Genomic DNA, 19,319 nt, shown 5'->3' on the forward strand with positions numbered 1-19,319 from the left:
GGTGGTGAAGGCTGCGATGGCCTCTAAAGCAGGCGCGGCGGGTTTGGGGCGAGCCGATGAGCAACGCCATGGTGGTTCTCATCAGGGTGATACTATACTTTGCCAAGCGGTAGGCAGGCAGTCTTGCACCACATCGCAGAGGAATACGCCAAGCAACTGGAGAAACCTCCCTGGTATGGCCTCAGCGAATAACGCAGCGGCGGAGCTCCGTGGAGAGCCGCCGCATGCTTTAAGCCAACGCAACGGCGCGGCGTCCTCAATCAGGAGCGCTGCACTCGTTTTGTAGGTCATCTGTCGTTTCGTTTTGCGTCCGAATACGAGCACAGTCGATGTCCACCCATACCTCTCGAGCTTCTGTCGCCCCGATACACTTCCAACAGTATGACGACGGCCGTGCTTTCCAAATGGCCATAGAAGGATCAGAAAATGTTTCTATCTGATGCAATAGATGAAGGGCAGGAGGGTCAGAGGAGAAGGAGAAGCTCAGCAGAAGGAAAGCGACGGTCAGTCCGGAGAGGGAGATTTGATTCCAGCCTGTCAGAAGGTGTAAGCGACGAGGATGGGCTGAGGCGCAACGCGATCGAAGGTGCGTTCGGCAGCGCTCTCGTTCCTTGTCGCAACCATCCCGCTAGACGCATTCACCCTCAGCATGCTGAGGCCGATTGAGTTCGACAGCACGGAGCTGGCTATACCCTTGTTTCACTGTGACCAACAACCTTCTCTATTTATATTTAGGCTTTCTTAGTCTCGAGCCTACTATTAAGGTTTTCTCACACGATTTCTATTAATATTAAAGTTTATTTCCGAGGTTTCTGTTAGTTACCGAGATTATATACGATGAAGATCTACATAGTATAAGAGAAGCATGGAGTATATTCCAAAAAATTAGATTTTCGTATCACCCTCCTCTCCTCTCTCGACAACGAACATTTACTACGCACCAGCTATGATTCGCTTTCTCATCTTTTCCATCTTCTCGTTTATTACGTTATGCGCCGCTGGGTGCACCCGTCCTACCGGTCTTCCTTCCTACCCTGAGCCAAACAACGACGACAAAAACTTGATCCAAAACGACATAGTTACACAGTTTCCCTACGATACTCTCGAAGTCGCACATCGGATCGAACTGCGCCAGAATCAGCAATGCGTGGAGCCATGCTATCCCTACACCCCAGGCGGTGTATGCGCCTGTGTGTCGATCAGCGAACAGCTATGCTGCGCTCAAGCAGCGGCTCCTGAACGACCGGCTTGCAATACGAACAACTGCTGGTTTTCTACCCCTGGGGGCTACTGTCCGTGTAAGACGAAATCGGACGCAAACCAATGCTGTGAAGACAATTAAGGTTAGTCTTTCAGTTGTTGTTTTCTGACTCTATTTATATAGAGATAGATACTGACATGACTCTACTAGGACGACAGAGGAGGCTGCGACGGGAGATTTCGTAATAAGTAGTCTCCCCGTCTCTTCTGTGAACGACGAGACCAAGATAGGAATGATAGCCGTGGGGTTCAAGGATAAGAAAACGGGGACTGGCGGGACAATAAAAAGTATAAGTTACGTGGGCGGATGCAATATGGAGGATGAGCGTGGCGCATAAAGACTGTTCTACTAGCTAGCTGTGATGAACGTTTTTTTTGTATTTTCCTTATCATCGCTCCATCGCTCCTTATAGAAATCCAAAAACTCCACCTGACCTCACTTCACCTCGCCATCCACCATCCACCACGCTCCGCACCCCGGCCTCGCCGCAGTCCCCTCCCTCCTCGCCGAGCACCGCTGCGCCACTCTCTCGGCGACCGCCAACGCGCCAGCAAAGCCATTCCACGACCCCAAGTGCGCCTCCGCCAACTCGAAATACACCACCGCGACGGAAGGGGAGGCAGTCGCTCGAGGCGGGCAAGGGCGATGGCGTCGGTCGGCGAAGAGCGCTGCCGTGCTGTCGACGTGGTGGGAGGAGGAGGAGGAGCGGGAGCGGCGGCGGCCGGCTGCAGGAGGGGAAGGGGACACGCGGCGGTGTTGCAGTGATCGAGGCGAAGAGAAAGTAGGTGAGAATGGACGACAAGCGCTGGCAGAGATGGAGGCGGAGCAGGTGGGCGTGCAGGGGAACGGTTGCGAGAGGCGAAGCCGCTAACCGCCTTTCCGAGACCCCAAACTGATTGATAAACAGGACCCTTTCTTTCACCATGGCGGTCCCGCAAAAGTTGGATGCCCCAATCTGTGGACAGTGGTCAGAGGCTCGTAGCTGGGCTAAGCTTCCGAATGTCATTTCTTATGTAGCTGCAGCATACGCCCGACCTAGAGTCTGGCTTGCTGTAGCCACTCAGCGACCTCGTACTCTGTTCGAACATCCCTGAACTTCCAATGAATCCGTGACTGATTTCACACAACTGTCTTTCTGAGGCTGTTAGGGTTTAGGCACCAACTCGTGGACTACGACGTGCTTCGCCAACCTATGAACCCGCCCAATGCCGACCAGTTCGCCACCAATGCCGTCAAGGTCGTGAACAAAAACACCATGGGCGGTCTAGATTTTGACTGGGAATACCTGGGAGCTCCTGGTATTCCGGGCATTCTGCCTGGCCAGACGTCCGATGCACTCAATGATCTCGTCTTCCTCAAGTAGGTCCGCTCTCAGCTACACTTAGACAAGACCCTCTCGATTGCAGCTCCGGCGTCATGTTGGTATCTAAATAAGCTGTCGTCAAAATATCCAAAGTCCTGGATTACATCGTCCACATGTCTTATGACCTCCACGGCCAGTGAGACCGCGGCAACGGGTTCAACCAGGACGGCTGTCCAGCTTGCAACTGTCTACGCAGTCACGTCAACTTGACTGAGACCGTATACGCGCTCGCGATGACCACCAGGGCCAGTGTCCCATCCAACAAGATTCCCGTCGGTATTCAGTTGTACGGCCGATCGTTCCGCATGATGCAGAGCGGCTGTACGGGACCAAACTGTTTGTTTGTAAGCCCCGACTCCCCGGCGACACGCGGCGACACCGGGACATTGCAGTCGCACACCGGGATACATGAGAAACTCTGAGAGCAAGCTCATTGTTAAAGCATGGTACAACAAGGAGGGCAGCTCCAATGTCTTGATCTACGGAGATGACCAGTGGGTCGCGTACATGGAAGAAAATAGCACGACCTGGAGAACGGACAAATAAGACGCTCTCAATCTCTTGGGCACCATGGACTGGGCGGATAACCTGGTATGCTTCGGAGACGATGACCAGGATCCAAAGGACGATGATGATGACGAATTCCTGCCAGACGCCGGCACGCTGCCAGAGTGCGATGCTACCTTTCCCGACCTAGACTCCCTCAATGTTGCTGATGGCTCCACTCTAAACAGTTTCAAGGCTGTCTACATGATGTAGGCGCTTTTCGTCGAGCTGAACAACGTGGCGAGGGACTATTCGGACATGATGAAAGCATTGACATCCGCAACACACTTCACGCAGGTTCTTACCAGCTCCGCACGGCAGGAACAATGCATATGACAAGGATTTTAAGATGTACGCCAATGTCGCCGCAGAGAGCGCGGGCAAGGTCATGCGTGGTTCAATCAACAGGAACGGCAATGACTATTTCTCCTGCGTCGTCAGCGAGCTTTCGCTATGCTGCTTCGGCTGCAAGAGTCAGAACGGAAAAGACGTCGGAGACCCTTGTACCAACTACTTTAGCGGTGACTGTTACATAACCGAAATAGTGGGTCACTGCTGGGCCCCGACGATTAGCAGCACCTGACGCTATGACGGCCTTCATATCACCGCTGAACGGGACAGGCTGCATTCTGAACAGGTGCTCAACTCGGATGAAGCCAGCTTGCCCGCCAGGCTACTCCAAGCGTGGCTACATCCTGGACAACAGATACCAGCACGGCGTCTACCAGACTCTAGACGGCGATAAAGCCGACAAATTCTACGCCGACTTGCTCGGCGGAACAGAAATCCCCAAGGACAGAACCACCATCGGCAAATACTTTGAACACAATAAATCGAATTCATTAAATGCTCAAAGCCCTATGGCTGATAGGCAGCCTCGCCGGTAGATTAATCTTTCAAGCCGGTGCAAAGGAAAGCCCTAGTCAACCCCGCTTTTTAGCGATGTTACCACCACCTTTACTATCTTGCATATACTACCCAAGCCTAGCCGAAATGGAATCTCAGCCTTGGTGTTGCCCCACTTTCGTGCATAATCAGGCAGATAAAAGGCCACGCGTCAACTAATCGGTTCTATCGGGTGGGTGAGACATTAGGCCGCAACGCATTCCATTTAGAAGCCCTATTAAAATTGCTAGTATGCTTAGCTAATATATTTATTAAGCATGCATATAAGCAGTCGCTCCGCATTCTCTATTCCTGTTACGCAGCCTTTATTCCAGCCATCATCAACCTTACTTACTAGTCAACCTCGCATTCTCCAAACGCGTCAACGAAAAAGACCCTTGCATTCACTATGGCGGTCCCACAAAAGTTGGATGCAAGGTACATTGACATGGCAAAGATGGTCGCTCTTCTCACGCAACTGTTTGGGGCGAGGAACTTTTCCTTTGACGTAGGGATTCCTCGAAGACACGCATTCTACATCTCCGCAACTGACCATTATAAAGCGTGTTGATGACAATATTATCTTAAATATCCCACGGCTTCTGACGAGCGTAAGAGCAAGAATCCTGTATTATAGAAGGAAATGCATGATTGACCCAAAATCCAGGACGAACAACAATCATTCCAAACCCAACAGTGAACGGGCGGAACTGAGAGATTTGTTGATTAGTGCGGCTAGTCTAGAAGGGCGGCAAGGTTCCCTATGACTTGCTGGTGAAACGTCTGGTCCGCTTCCATCGGGTTCTCTCTTTCAAACCCGAGCGCGAGGCACTTCCTCGCGGCATTGCTGTACTTCTTCGGCATCATTTTCGGTAGCTTCTCTTCGCAATACCGCATATATGTCTTGCTGAGGTCGTCTGGAGAAGCCTCGCTGCGCTCAGAGTAGATCATGCTGATTGGAGCCCAAAGCCCGATTTCGAGAAGCAGCAGACCCAGTGAATAGCGATCGAAGGCTTTGCAGAAAGGCACAGTCCCTGACTGGTAGAGCGGGTGCTGGTATTCGGTCTTCATGTTTTCCGATGGGCCTTCTGTGTAGGCATTCAGCTCATCTTCACGGCTGTGATCGAAGCCAATGATGTAGGGCTCATCATATCCAAGACCTTCCCAAGAGTCCCTGGAAGGGTGGACGAAGATGACATTGGATGAGTTTATGGCTTTGTGAAGCCATCCTGAGAGGTGGAGCTTGTTGACCGACGACACGAGCTTGTACGCCAGACGGCACTTCTCGTCCATGTCAGGCTGGCGTGCGCGCACCTTGGCCTTGCGGTCTTTAAGCAGGTGGCGGAGTCGCACAGAATACTGATTCTGCTGTGGAACCTCGTGCACAATGCCAAAGCATCTATCCTGTGCGTTGTGGTAGGCGCCGATGCACTTCAATGCGCAAAATTCCTCTGGACGAGGATTGTCCCTCATCAAGGCAGCAAGTTTTTGGATGCGGGAAAAGATGGCTTCGCCGTTGCGCTTGAAGTCCTCGCTGTTGACGTCCTTTGTCCACTTCTTTCCGTAGCCGATAAGCTCCACGTGCACCTTTCTTCTCTGCCCGAGGTCGTAATCGTACCAATACGGTCGAGGCCGGATATGCTCGGCATCTGAGTCCCCATCTGGCGTGAAGAGAGCGGGATCGAGTCTGGCGGTTGGACCAGGCACATCCTGGCCTTTGGAGTAGAGGATGGCCATGTACTTCATTGCGGCCAAGGCTCCGGCATTCTCGTACTGAGGCGTGGACGTGTGGCCCGCTGCGTTCTTGATACCGACTAAAACATTGTTGTCGTCGGTCGCGGTGATCAGGCTGGCAAATAGAGAGTCTGCCATGATCTTTTGCTCGTTTGACAATACAGTATAGAGGTGGTTGTTGAGCTGGTACAGGGATGCAATAACACAGTCTTCCCGGTCTTGAAGCATACTTTTCGAGGCCGATGATCCTTCAGCGCGAGGCAGTGCCGCAATCGTCGTCTTGAAATAGGCAAAAACGTCCTCGAACTGGCTGATTTCGATACGCTGTGTGTGCTCAAATCCCGTTTCAAGTCGAAGCAGTCCACCCGTGCCGCTCCATGCACGAAGACGGTTCAGCTCGAGTTGTAGTCTGGCTCGGAATACCCACGTATGTTCCGGATTCCTGGAAGTCTCAACGTGATCACTTAAGATCTGTAAGATCTCGCCCAGTATTACCTGCAACGCGGCTTTGGACAGCTGCATCTGGACAGCCTCGGCTAGCGGTCTGGCCTCTGGGTCGAGGGAGAGCATGTTTCGTAGAAACGAATACGTGTCCAACAAGGGCGGCTCACGACCCGAGGTGGTGCGAAGCAGCGTAACTTGCTCCTCGGCAGCAGGATGTTCCTGCCTGTCTTTGTGGAAGGCGGAGAGCTTCCCGTATGTCCCCTGATACACTCGCGCGCCTCGGAAGCACTCGACGCCCTTTGATCCCTTCTCCACGTACGTCAAGACCTCCAGCATGATACATGCGAGAGACCAGATATCCGAGGCTCGCCCGATCATTCCCTTCTCAAATGTTTCGGGGTCCTCGCATTCGGGCGCGCCGTATTCTCGCGTTGCTCCGCGGAACGGGGTTTTTGAGTCTTCGTCAAGCGGCTTGAGCCTTGAAAGGCCGAAATCGGCTAGGACAAAGTCGGCCCCACGGACGAGGACATTGGCTGGTTTTAAGTCGTAATGACATCCCTTTCGAGGGGGCATGTCCGATGGAGATTGCTGCATCATTGAGATCAGACTAAAGTTGTGGAGGTGCTTTATGCCGCTGGCAAGCCCGTGCAGAGCTTTGAAGATCGAGGAATCTTGGGCAAATACGGGAAGTCTGCGTTCCATTTTCAAAAGGTCACGAAGATCGCAATCGGCTGGCTCAAAGATCAAGCTCGGGGTACCGTCTTGTGTGTATGCGGCGAGGAGCTTGACGATGTTCCTGTGCTCGAGCGCCCCGAGCAAAAAGAGCAGTTCGGATTCTTCGATTTTTGGGCCCTTGATGCTGCGAACATCAAGCCTCTTCCGAATACGGTAGCCGCTCTATGCCGTACAGTTAATATGGTTCTTTTACATGTGTGCGCTCGACATACCGCTGGAGAAGACTCATGCAGCTCATCTTGTTTAGGATGGATCCGTACTTTATAGACGGTGGAGAATCCACCCCCGCCAATTTGATTCTCCTCAATGTATGGTAACACTTCTTCTTTTTGGAGTTGGTTGTGGAATGCAAATCTGCGAAATTTATATGGCAGGAAGGACCATTGGTTATTGAAGAAGTGCGAGGCGTTTTCTTCGAAGATTTGGCGTGAGCGTGACTCGTCAAGGGGTAACCGCTTGTCCGTTACCCGTTGCTCGAGAAGGTGCGGAAGCTTAAATTCCAGGTTCGTTTCCAGCAGTATTGCAAATATCAGTCTTCCTTCCTCGACGATTAGATCAGCGGTTGTCTGGCGCTTGTGGAAGGGTATCTGAAAGTCCTCTTTCTGCAAGGCTGTGGCAATGTCATCCCGCGGCAGAAGTCCTTCAATGGAGCCCTCGGGAATAAAACATCGCCCGACCTGTCCAGCCGCATCGACTTTGGCCGCTCTGATTCGGCAGCGTAGCTGCTGCAAAATATCCATGGTGGCGGCAGACTGTAGCCAGATCCTGGAGCGGATACGACCGGTGTGGGAGCTTGGATTTTGTCTTTCGATAGGGAACGACAGAGTCCAGTCAGAAACCCCCGCAGCCTCGCGGCGTTGCGTTCAGCTGAGTGGAGTGCGACATGCATACGTGGCGGATTGCGAGACATGGATCCGATTGGCGAGCTGCATGGACAGCCTTGTTGTGACGGTCGAAAGCGTCTACTTGCATCCCGGCCAATCGCAGCACAGGGTCCTGAACGCCGTATCTGCAGCGTACTAACACAGCCCCGATCGGGTGCGTCAAGTCGAAGGCTTCACCGCCACGCTCGCAGCAATGAAAGGTATAAGGCCAGGACGCTTGCGGTAGCGTCTTCTACTCTCCACTGAACCATGGCAAGACCTCTTTTATCATCAGAATGGCTGCCTTACGTGAACCAGTTTCCCCTGGATACATACGATCGGTTCAGTCTACATGAATCCTGCCTTGACCTGGAGACGGAAGCTTCCCGGATATTTTCTGGCGGCGGAGACATCGAGTCATGGACGCGAGAAGAGAATGGTCAAGGTATTAAGGAGTTTTATGAGCCAGTACCAAGAATTACTAACGATTTTCCAGTCACCATATCCAGTATGGATGAGGTAGGCCTTAACCCGGGAACCAGGAAGGCTTCGAGTACTGATGTCTTTGGCTTGTCTCAGGATCGAATTGAAACTTCAAAAGATGTTGTATAGTGAGTACCCTTGCAAGTGATCGACGTATGGAGTTGACTTGTCTAGTATCATCCATCAAAAAAACTCGTGGAGTCGTCTTCAGACGTCAATGGATGCGATACGGAAACTATGCATTGCTCATAATGTATCACCCGTATTCTTTGAAGCATTACATGCTTTTGGAATGAAGGTGACGGGCGAAGACGACGCGTATTACAATCTGGGGGACCTAAAGACGTCTCAAGCCCCCCAAAGTAATGGCTATGGTACGTCTACATAAATTTCAATGATCTATGAGAGCTAATAGAAAAAGAGGCATGCTATCTTATTCGAGCATACGAAAAGCATGGACGAGCCACCCTGAGAGATCCATGGTCGCTGAGGCAAATGTTAATCTACCACCGCTATAACTCAAAAACACAATTGTCGACATGGATCTTGATAAAACCCTTCAATCGTTGCAGGGAAGCGCTCCTTGACCTATTTTCCCAGTCAAACTCCAACGGCATTCCGCACGTGATGCACATGCTCGCTGTCGGATTGGTGCTCCCATCTTGGCGGAGGTACTTGGACCACAAAAGGCAATTAATAAACCAATACGTGCGCCATCGCCCTCCCGCAGTACTTGCCAAATACTGAATGCTTTTGCAGAGCGAAAAGGCGGAGTTCTCAGCCGCAATGGCGAAAGGCGTAGACTACACCACAGGATTCCCAGACTGCCAACGGTTGCACCAAATCATTAACACGCTCCGTCTCGCCCAGCACATCTTGATATCACATGAAAAGATAGTATGTCTGCTCAACGCCAACAAGGTCGGCACCCAGGAGGAGAATAGGAGACATGTGAGGATTATTCGAGGATTTACGAGGACTGCCATGGCGCTGCAAAAACATGCAGAAGACACAACAGCGTTGGTCAGTAACATGATCAGATTTTACGGTGTTTTTTTGCTGACAGGAACCTACCCAGATGTCCAAGCTCCTCGAGTACAGAAAGTTTGACGCCCTCTGCGGACAGGCTACGGCAATAACATCCTTGGGCACGCAATCGAACACCCAGACTTCCCATCTTCGCCACCTGGCTGAAAAGTCCAAGGAGGATACCAAGTTCACGAAGGGGTTGGCTCTCATTGCCACCCTTTATTTACCCGTAAATCTCATTGCGGTAGGCGTGTAACGGTATCTAATATAATAGTTCTTGCTCTGCTGACATCACTCCGAGTGCAGGCAATATTTTCGTCGGACCTCATCCAGATTCCGCGAAGTATTTCAGACACAGACAGCAGACCATTGGTTGTTCCCAGAGCAATGTGGATCTTTGTCATTTGCAGCCTGGGTCTCTCGGGAATGACAATTTTCGTATCAATGTTTTGGAGTCGGTTTGACCGTTCTTGATTCAATGTTGAGATTGATTCCAAGCTCACTACATGAGCTCCTTTGTTCCGACTTACTCATCTAGAGCAGCGAGATGCTTGAGTGCATGTTCAACATACTCTTCAACCTTGCTATTCCCCATGGCTCTTGAGCCTTCCAGCTCTCTCTCGTACATGATTCGTGCATCTTCTTTCTGCCCTTTTGCAGCGTAAATACACCCGGCAAGACCTGCGGCATTGATCGTCTTCTCATGTTGATAGCCCAGAGTCTCGACAAAGAAGGACCAAGCGCCCAGGGAAAGCTCCAATGCCTCGTCAAGCTGTGTGGGATCGTCACTCAAGTAGTACGCCAGATAGTAGGTACTATCCCAAGCCTCCCGATCCGCATCACCATAGTATAGCTTTTGCCTCTTCAACAAGTCGCGCTGATGAGAGATTGCCATTGCCAAATCGTTCTCGTCATGGCAGAGATTTGCAAAATTGTGCATCTGACGAAATTTTGAGGGGGAGTCTGGACTGGACCTCTGCGCTTCGGAGATGCGCACATGCAGCGCTCTGGCTTCAAGAGGCTTTCCTGCTTGCACGTAGTGAACAGCCAGATCTTGCATGGCATCCAGCGGGTCTATCAACGATGAGGCGGGGTCTTCAGCAAGTGAGGCTAGGAGAGCTTCTCCAACAGCGATGGCTCTCTCGTACTCGCCATTCCTGCCCAGAACTCCCCCGAGGTTTAGCTGAATTATACGTGTCATACCATGACTTGGTCCCAAATGTTCTTTGGATCTTTGGATGAGTTCGGTCAGGAGATCGATGGAGGGCTGGAGGGGCAAACCAGCTTCCATCCGAGCCATGGCCATGTTTGACTGGGTCCTAATGGCAAACAACGAGTGCGGGCCTTGGTCGTTAATGAACCATTGAACTAGCCTCTCGTGAAAATCCAAGCCTTTCTTTGCATCACCGTCTTCGATATACATGTCGGCAAGGTAGGACATGGCTGTTCGGGTAGGATGAGACTCAATGCCAATGTCCCACTGACTCCGCACAATGTCAACGACACGCTCGAAAATGTCCTTCGCATCCTCTCTCCTTCCCTGCTCCCAGCGTGATATTCCGATGGCCGTTAAGGCTCGCACGCCATCGTCCGAGTATTGATCCGCGACTCGGTCTTGCTCCATGGCCTTGTAGAGGAGCTTCTCGCCTGCAGCAAACAGCCCCGCGTTTTGGTGCTTCTCGCCGAACAAAGCCGTGACTCGGACGATCTCCCGATGGCCAGGGGGAAGGATGAGCTCCAGATGATCGATTGCCTCTTTGAATAGCTTCTCAGCCGAGTCCCATTCACCGAGGTCAGCTTGAGTCGAGGCCAAGTTGGTAGCGATCAACCACCTATCGGGGTCGTCGTCGGCGAGCAAAGACTCAGCCTGATGGTGAAGGTCCGTCTGCCTTGCCAATATCTCATGAGTAGCCAAGCTATTACTTTTCTCGCTAAGGGCAGAATACGTCTCCGCGAGCAGGGCATCCCGATGCATATTTCCTTGAGTTTCAATTTGGCGCTTTGCAATCATCGCAGTGATCCTGCTCGCCTCCTTTACCCTTGGCACTGGACGACGATCGTAAATGGCAGCCAAGTTAAGCCAGCATCTCATAGTGTTGGGATGCTCGGGCCCCAACAGCTCTTCGTGCTTTTCGACAGTCTCCTCCTGAAGAGCCTCCGCTTCTGTAAATCTGCCGGCATGCAAATAGATCCTGGCGAGATTGGCCATGGCTGTAAGGAGATATGGATCGTCGGGGGACAGATTTTTCCTGCTTGAGGCGACAACGCTCTCGCAAATTTCTATTGCCAGCTTCGTATGACCCAGATCGTCCTGGAAGATGGCCAATTGTGCCAGTGCCCCAATAGTCTCTGGGTGATTTTCGCCGTAGTACTGCCGGTTCGACTCGACTATCTCTGACTGGAGAGACGCAGCATCACTCAACCTGCCAGATGCATTCCAGACGTGGGCGAGGCAGCTTTGGAGAACGGTGATGAGAGGATGGTGCTGGCTCTCGATGAAAAACAGCTTCCTCCCACCAATCTCCCGATCCAGATGCTCGGACGCGGCTTCTAGCTCTTTCCTTCTTTGATACTCGTGCACAAGATCAGGTCGGAGGAAATACGGGAGCGTGCTTCGTGACGATGGCTGGTGCGGCTCTTTCATCCCAGCGACGATAGCCTCGTACACAGTTTTATCCTTGCCACCAAGAGCCAAGAAGGTGTCCCGGGCAGTCAAGTCCCTCTCGGTTCCCAGTGCGAGCTCGCAGCAGAGAGCGGCCTGTTGTGCACAATTGATTCGGCAGACGTCACAGTCTGACTTTGTCATGGACACAAGCTCTTCAAACACGCGCTCCCGGACTCGAAAATCTAAAGCGGTGAGTTGAATGATGCATCCACTCAGCTGAAAGGAGCACGTCTCCTCCACGACGACTGCATGGGATTCCCGGGGCAGCTCAGCCACGGCGGCATTAGATGCTAGTGCCAGGGTCGGCAACAGATCGACTGCGCTTTTTGCTCTTTCTTTAGTGTCGGACGCCAAAGCTCGTTGAAAAAACTGTCGTAATGCTAAACGTTGGTTAGGTTCAAGCTCTAGGTCGTCTATCAGACGGCAAGCCTCAGTGGCTGCATTGTTTGGCTCTCCGCTATTCACACGCCGCACTTCCGTAAGAGCGTCGGGGCGCGAGAGATGGGCGAAGCGCTGATCAAAAGAGAGGATCCAGAAACAAATTAACCCGAGAGAGAACACGTCAAGATTTCTTGCGTGTTGGATCTGCCAATCTCGGAAATGGTGGTTTGGAGCGTTCCAAGGAGGTGACCGAGGCAGGTTGTTGACTACATCCGTATCGCGACCAATGACGGACAAAGAAAAGTCGGAAATCTTTGGAACAACCTGATTCCTGTCCTCCGGCACGGCAATGATGTTCTCGGGTTTGAGGTCGGCATGGACAATTCCTACCGCCGTGGTCAGACCAAATTTTGCATGCGTGTTGGGTTTCGGACACTCACCTGATCTATGGAGCACCTCAAGCCCAGCGCAAATGCCCGTGCAGAGGTCAAGCTTCTCATCCATGGACAAGGGATTTTTCTTTGCGCGCTCTGCGAGAAAGTCCGATAGCATTATCCCTCTTTTGTAGACAAAGACCGGCCACGCCTTGGTTTCCTCAATGCGCCAGCTTATACCTTCGAGGTCAATGATGTTGGGAGACTCATGTACCAATGGTTGGTAAAGGATGCTGATCTCCCTCTTCATATCTTCAATACTTTTTCCCTTCTCGCTGATTGACGCTTTTGAAAGCAGTGACATATTCTTGAATGCCAGGTTGATGTTCAGCTGAACTTCGGATTGATTCACTTCAGCTTCAGCGCCCCTGCCTAGCGCTCCACGAGCGGGTTGCCATGTGATGGAAAGGAGGTCCACATCGTATTGCTGAGCCACAGATAATAGCGGAATGAGCTGGTTGTGTGGCCTGGGTCCTTGAAGCTGGGCGGGTCCAACTGTACCCGCGCTCCTTTCCGTGAAAGAAAATTGCTCAAACTCGGTCATGTGGCTCGCGGTCGGTAGAACTGAGGGGCGGTCGAATGCAAGCAGTGCTGTTTCCTGCTGTGTGGAGCTGCGGTCGAGACATCTGCAAGGCTGTTGGAGTGGGGGATCAATCGTTAAAAAGCGCTGCATATCCCTACCTTTATTTTTATTGGTCCACGTTCGCTCCGCAATTTTCATCTTTCGTCGAACCTAGTACTTAAAGGTTTTATTATAGGACTTGTTACACGCAGTACTCGATATATTTATATCAAAACATTACGAGACCAAAAGTATCACGTATCTACGTCTTTTGCGTTGACGTACCTCGCTGCAACGGTCAGTTGGACGGTCTCAATTCGCCAATGATAGGCGCCATGGCATGGCCGATGCGGCTGGAGCAAATACGTAGCATGCACTGTTAGAATGGAACTCGCAGTTGGCTGTGTCGGCCAGCCTTGCCACTCCGAAGATAAGCGCAGCTGGAGGCGATGTTCTGGTTCTTCCTCTGCGTTAGCTTCGCCCTTTACCTAAGAAAAAGCGGGACGTGTGTACAGGCAGGGATAAACCCCGCCAGCGATTGCAGTACGTCGCGGTGATAATGTGCAATCCTGCTGCCTAGCTGTGGCTTTCGGGTTGCGCCACATGTTGTGTAACATTGCTGCCTGACTGCGCCCTGAGGGAGCACGAATCGTCGATTGTTCTGCTTCTCAGATGGGCCTTTCCGTATCATTGTCAGACGCCAGACAACGTTGCAGTAAGCAAGACTATTCGTAACAATTATCTATCGTGTAGTGGCTCGATCTGGCGGGAAAGGCTCGTGCGCGCGGTCGGTCCTGTCCCATTGCGCCCCCCTCTTTTTAACAAACTACTCTGCAAAGCGCTGTAAACAAGGAGTTTCACCCGACCCACATGCGGATCAGCACTAGTCCATTTTCAGCGCAATTTGTTATCTTTTACAGATGCGGGGCAACATTAGAATGTCAATAATGGGGCGATTCTTGCGCCAATCATCGGTCGCGATCGGAGGCGTCAGCAGTAGACTTGCAAGGATAGCTTATCTCAGCAATCAGCCAGCTCGCACCCAAGTCTTTAGATGAAATTTTCAAAGCTTGCGTTCTTTAGGCCTCGAGAAGATCTTTGATAATAGGGAGGAATAAACGAAAGACTGAAGAACTTCAACGTACCTTCAGTCAGCGCCGTCTCATAGAACTCCTAGCGCTTAAATAGTGTCAAATTCAACTGTAGCAGTAATCAACAATAGGAGTCCGCTTTTATTATTTTTTTTAATGTAATTATGCTGTAGATAATACGTAGATGGCTTAGTTATTGGTAGAAGATAAGAACTCGCTCTAGAGCAACTCTTTCTTGTCGTAGATGCATTAATCTACACGTATTTTACGATTATTACTAACGATAATATAATATAAACTAGAAAAGAGACGTTATTAAACTCTTTTATAGAAGAATTTTAAAAGAGAATTAGTAAAAAGCTTTACAGCTTCTATAAGATAAGATGTCGCCAATAAGGTTATTAGTCTAGGAATATTACTTCCCGTAATGAAAATGGAAACTCCATCCGCTGGACTAATTCTCTCACTTTATTATCAGTCAATGCCTCCTTCTTATCCCCTTGCGGCTTAACACTTATCTTCAGGGTAAGATTATTCTCCAACACGATGATGACCTCACGAAGATAAGATTGCACTTTCGCCCCATGCCCCATTAACAGCTGTTGGATCTCGTTGTGTCCACCTTTTTCAGCAGCACGAATTGGCGTTTGCCATTGTTTATCTTCAAGATTGAGATCCGCACCTGCTTCGACCAGAACTTTGGCCATTTCCAACTTGTCCATTCGTGCAGCGACATGAAGCGGAGTTTGGCCGCTCTCGCTTACCATGTCTATCTCGAGACAAGGTTGCGTGATATCTGGTTGGAGATGTTCAAGTACAAGACGCACCATAGCGGGGATCCAACGTGCTGTTGCGATATGGAGAACTGCGAGTCCTGCGGTGTAAACGTCGCGGGCATTTGCACCATGTTGAAGGAGAATCCGGAACACTTCTAGGTTGGCGTTAATGGCAAAGTGTAAAGGGTGCGTTCCATCGCTTGCGATATGGTTCGGATCAGCACCGTTGTTGGTCAGAAATTCTGCTGCGGCATGCTTTTCAGACATGATGACTTCGATCAAAGGAGTGCGCCCAAAACTGTTCTCCTCTTCGATGTTTGCTCCATGTCTCAAAAGCAGTGCCATTGCTCCGATTTGTGCAGATAGCGCCGCCTGGAAAACAGTGCTGTAGTACCCTGTGGAAAACGTGTATTGACATCGGCACCCCGTTCGACCAACGGTTCTATGGCTGATGTGTGACCATTCACGCTTGCTGCACAGAAGGGTGTTGCGTATCTCGATTCGAACAGATCGATGGCGGCACCTTCGTCGAGGAGACGGGAAATGAGCTCACAACTCCCATGGTAGGCAGCCACATGCAGTTCGGTCATGCTTCCGGCTCAGACCAGCTACCACTAATGTCCTATATATCAGGTTACTGTATCGTCCAATCTAGAGACTACTTACATCTTTTGAAACTGTTTTTGAGCCCTTGATGTGGTTGTGTGGTAAGATGCAAGCAGAAAATAGGGTTGGTTTTTCGAGTTAAGATTGCTTAAAAAAATGAAGAATTTGAAATTGTGTGGAGGGTGCGGTGGTGAGGGAGAAGCGAAAGATCGAGGCCTTTGCCAAATTGACCGGTAGGCTGGGTTGTATACGAGCTCGATGCATGATGACGGCTATCCAACGCAAGGCCAAGTTTCACCCTCTGCTATTGTGTAACCGAATAGATTACCAAGCTCGATCGACAGCTTATTGTACATGGACTTGTCATGCGGAGTCATATTTTGCGGGGGTTTTGCGAACGTGATTAGACGCCTCACACCACGAAAAGCATGCCAAGAAGTTCCAATTTGCGTATGACGTGGCAATGCAGCAATGCAGTATGAAGCTGGACTCAGTTTCAAGAATGCACTCGATTCCTTCTCGCACCAAGAACTTCATAGCGCTACATCATCTGAAAGACGTAAGCCTATTCTCTGCCCAGTGCAAAATGGGTTCTTCTACCATCTACACGTCTCTTGACAAAACACCAGAACGGATTCGCATCCTTCGGGTTCGCCCCGCGGCATTTGATGATCCCATACAATGCGACCTATCAGTCGAATCCACAAGAGCCAAATTCCATGCCCTTTCATACGTTTGGGGGGATCCAACAGAACAACGCCCGATCGAGATCCAAGGACAACAGATCAAAGTTGGGAAGAACTTGGAGTGCGCCCTGAGATATATCAGGAGCCGAACAGAAACCTGTCATCTTTGGGTTGACGCAGTATGCATCAACCAAAAGGACATAGAAGAACGCAATCATCAAGTCGGAATGATGGGCTCAATTTACAAGGGTGCAGAGCGTGTCGTTGTATGGCTGGGCTTGGAAGAGGACTCTGCACACTGTCTTCGGGCGATCCAGCACTTTGGAGCAGACCCCGACCTCCACTGGGACCCAACAAAAAATTCCGACGTCAAGAAGAGCATAGAACCACCGACGTTCAACCTGTTCATGTGGCTGCGAAATGAATGGTACTTGCGCATCTGGACACTGCAAGAAGCCGTCCTTGCAAAATCAATCACTTACATCTGTGGGACCTACGTTTTTCGGAACGGCGAAATGGAAGGCTTTATAGAAAGCTTCTCCCGTCACTTCATTTACGACCAATGCTGCGACATGATGAATATAACAGGCAAGTATGGCATCGGCAATATGGAAGTGCAGTTGTCCCAGTCTCTGAAAAGAGTGGGGGATATGGTCGAATTGGGGAAGAGCAACGGCCCATGGAGCTTCCTCGAGATCGCATCCAAAATTCGCCATCGTCTCGCCACGAACCCTCGTGATAAAGTTTTTGGATTACTGGGCCTCACTACCGATCTCTCCAAAAGCATTGTCCACTATGATTGGAGTGTCGCCGAGTGTTACTCCCGAGCTGCGTCTGAGCTTATCGCAAAAACCGGCAACTTGGACGTCCTATCGCATGTGTTACCGACGTCTGTCGACTCCCAGCAGGCCCGTCCAGACAATTTACCTTCATGGGCTCCGGACTGGAGTGATAATCGGACGTTTGAGTACTGGCGCCTTGAGGGTCTGAGCGTACGGCAATCATTCGCAGGCTTCTTCAATGCCTGTCATCGGAATTCGGTGGCTGACCATTGCCCTAGGCGCTCCTCGCCAATGCTTCTGCACTCCGAAGGGGTTTTCTGTGACACTATTGCGACTTTTGGTGCCGCAATGCGTTTCAAGAGCAACACATACGACCCGGATGTCCTCCAGGATTGGCGCAAAATAGTCAACGTTGAAAAGGACCCGGAGCAGCCTTACATAACTGGGTCAACCATGCTCGATGCATACTGGCGAACTCTCTGCATGAACATTGACCCATTTGAAAGCTCCGGGGATACTCCCAAGAAAGCGGATCCAAACACAAGAGCTTTTCATGATGAATGGTGGTGGGAGCTCTTGCGACATGAAAAATACCGGGACATACCAGGTCCGCCGAGTAGACATTTCACGCTCATGTTCCAACAATTTACAAGCCACGTCTCCTTCCTGGCATCAGGCCGGAAACTTTTCATTTCAGAAAAGGGTTATCTTGGGCTCGCTTCAGAGGATTCCCAGAAAGGGGATGAAGTATGGATACTCAACGGCGGAAAAGTACCCGTTGTACTGCGGTCCTTGGGGAAGGAATCAGACAAAGGTTCGGAGCGTCGGTACACTTTTGTTGGAGATTCATATGTTCATGGTGTTATGGAAGGAGAGTTTATGGCTGATGCAATGCGAGATGGAGTAGTTCTAGAGTCTATCGTGCTCGTTTAATAGTAAGGCTACGGTAGTGTATTACAATGTAACGGTTACTTAGTTTTTAACACGAGAAGAACGGTACCCGATTGGATGGTAGTCAATTCTGCCGAACATTTGCAGCCTTATTATTACCCCGCTACCAAGGTGTGTAAATCCCAGTGCTGACTGCATTTCAGCTGGTTTCACTTGACGAGCTCGAAAGGGGTAGCTGCATTCTCACAGCCAACTATCTCAGATCCCTGTTGTTGCTTCCTGGAAATCGGCGATCTCAACAAAAGATAATTTTTCATAGTGCCGAGCCTCAACCTTGTGCTCTAGCGGGGTTCTGAGGCTGGAAGTTTCGGCTCTCCCCTCTCATTTCTTACGTGTCCTTCATAGAATCTTTTCAGCCTTTCTATCCTATTCCCTTCATCTGATCATGAACTTCAAGCGCCACCTGAAAGCTTCCAAGCAAGCAGCAGTTGAAACAGCCATGTGGATAGACGCTGAAGGCCCTCGCATTCATCAAGCCTTCTCTACTGCATCGCATTTCGATATGCAGAGGGCAGAATATCAGCGTAGACTTCCTTCTCAGTGAGCGCCTCCAACATTTAATTTCTAAGTCATATCAATATGCTGACTATTTTAAATTCTCTAGTAGAAGCAGCCTAGCGATACCGAAGAGACGTCGACAAATCAAGCATCGTCGACCTTGCCGGGCTTGACAACTTGACATGGTCTGCAATTTTCAACAAGGCGCAGGAAGCAGAACAGAGGTGCAAAGCTGATGGAAAGGGATTTGAGGGTGCTCACCGGATACTTGGCCGAGTGGTGGGGGATTATGCATCCGCGTTCCAAGCGTTAGCTCAGCTCGTCCCTGACATAGACTACACTTCCGCCGTTTGTGGAGGTCTTGATACCATTTTCACGATGCGTTCGAGCGCAAAATAGTTTCTTCCTGCACATTTGATCTTTCATCCCTGTCTGACTTTCAACTTCAAATGCCTAGGCAGCAGCAGAGATGGGGAGCGTTAGAGTTATTATTCTCGGCTTTTTTAACGGTATGTCACATCCAACATCTTCAGCAGGCCCATGC

At 50.6% G+C, this 19,319-nt stretch overlaps 4 protein-coding genes across 4 annotated transcripts; 2 read left to right on the plus strand and 2 right to left on the minus strand.

Annotated features, from left to right (window-relative positions):
• Positions 1-2,453: 2,453 nt before the first annotated feature.
• LTHEOB_11847 (Killer toxin alpha/beta) lies at positions 2,454-4,057 on the plus strand (the record flags this gene model as incomplete). Its single annotated transcript, XM_035508648.1, has 5 exons — positions 2,454-2,620; positions 2,821-2,945; positions 3,172-3,379; positions 3,468-3,714; positions 3,827-4,057. 5 exons carry the CDS (start codon positions 2,454-2,456, stop codon positions 4,055-4,057), a joined length of 978 nt encoding a protein of 325 aa, XP_035365541.1.
• Positions 4,058-4,790: 733 nt separating this feature from the next.
• On the minus strand, positions 4,791-7,708 carry LTHEOB_11848 (Protein kinase domain-containing protein; the record flags this gene model as incomplete). Its single annotated transcript, XM_035508649.1, has 2 exons — positions 4,791-7,130; positions 7,181-7,708. The coding sequence occupies 2 exons, from the start codon at positions 7,706-7,708 to the stop codon at positions 4,791-4,793; spliced, it is 2,868 nt and encodes a 955-aa protein (XP_035365542.1).
• A 1,392-nt stretch (positions 7,709-9,100) lies between these two features.
• On the plus strand, positions 9,101-9,599 carry LTHEOB_11849 (CMGC/CDK protein kinase; the record flags this gene model as incomplete). The annotated part of the gene is made up of 2 exons (XM_035508650.1): positions 9,101-9,337; positions 9,393-9,599. The coding sequence occupies 2 exons, from the start codon at positions 9,101-9,103 to the stop codon at positions 9,597-9,599; spliced, it is 444 nt and encodes a 147-aa protein (XP_035365543.1).
• A 270-nt stretch (positions 9,600-9,869) lies between these two features.
• LTHEOB_11850 (Kinesin) lies at positions 9,870-13,367 on the minus strand (the record flags this gene model as incomplete). The annotated part of the gene is made up of 3 exons (XM_035508652.1): positions 9,870-12,101; positions 12,714-12,775; positions 12,830-13,367. 3 exons carry the CDS (start codon positions 13,365-13,367, stop codon positions 9,870-9,872), a joined length of 2,832 nt encoding a protein of 943 aa, XP_035365544.1.
• Positions 13,368-19,319: the final 5,952 nt, after the last annotated feature.

Source organism: Lasiodiplodia theobromae (genome assembly GCF_012971845.1).
Source record: "Lasiodiplodia theobromae strain AM2As chromosome Unknown scaffold_54, whole genome shotgun sequence".
In the NCBI taxonomy this organism is placed as follows: domain Eukaryota; kingdom Fungi; phylum Ascomycota; class Dothideomycetes; order Botryosphaeriales; family Botryosphaeriaceae; genus Lasiodiplodia; species Lasiodiplodia theobromae.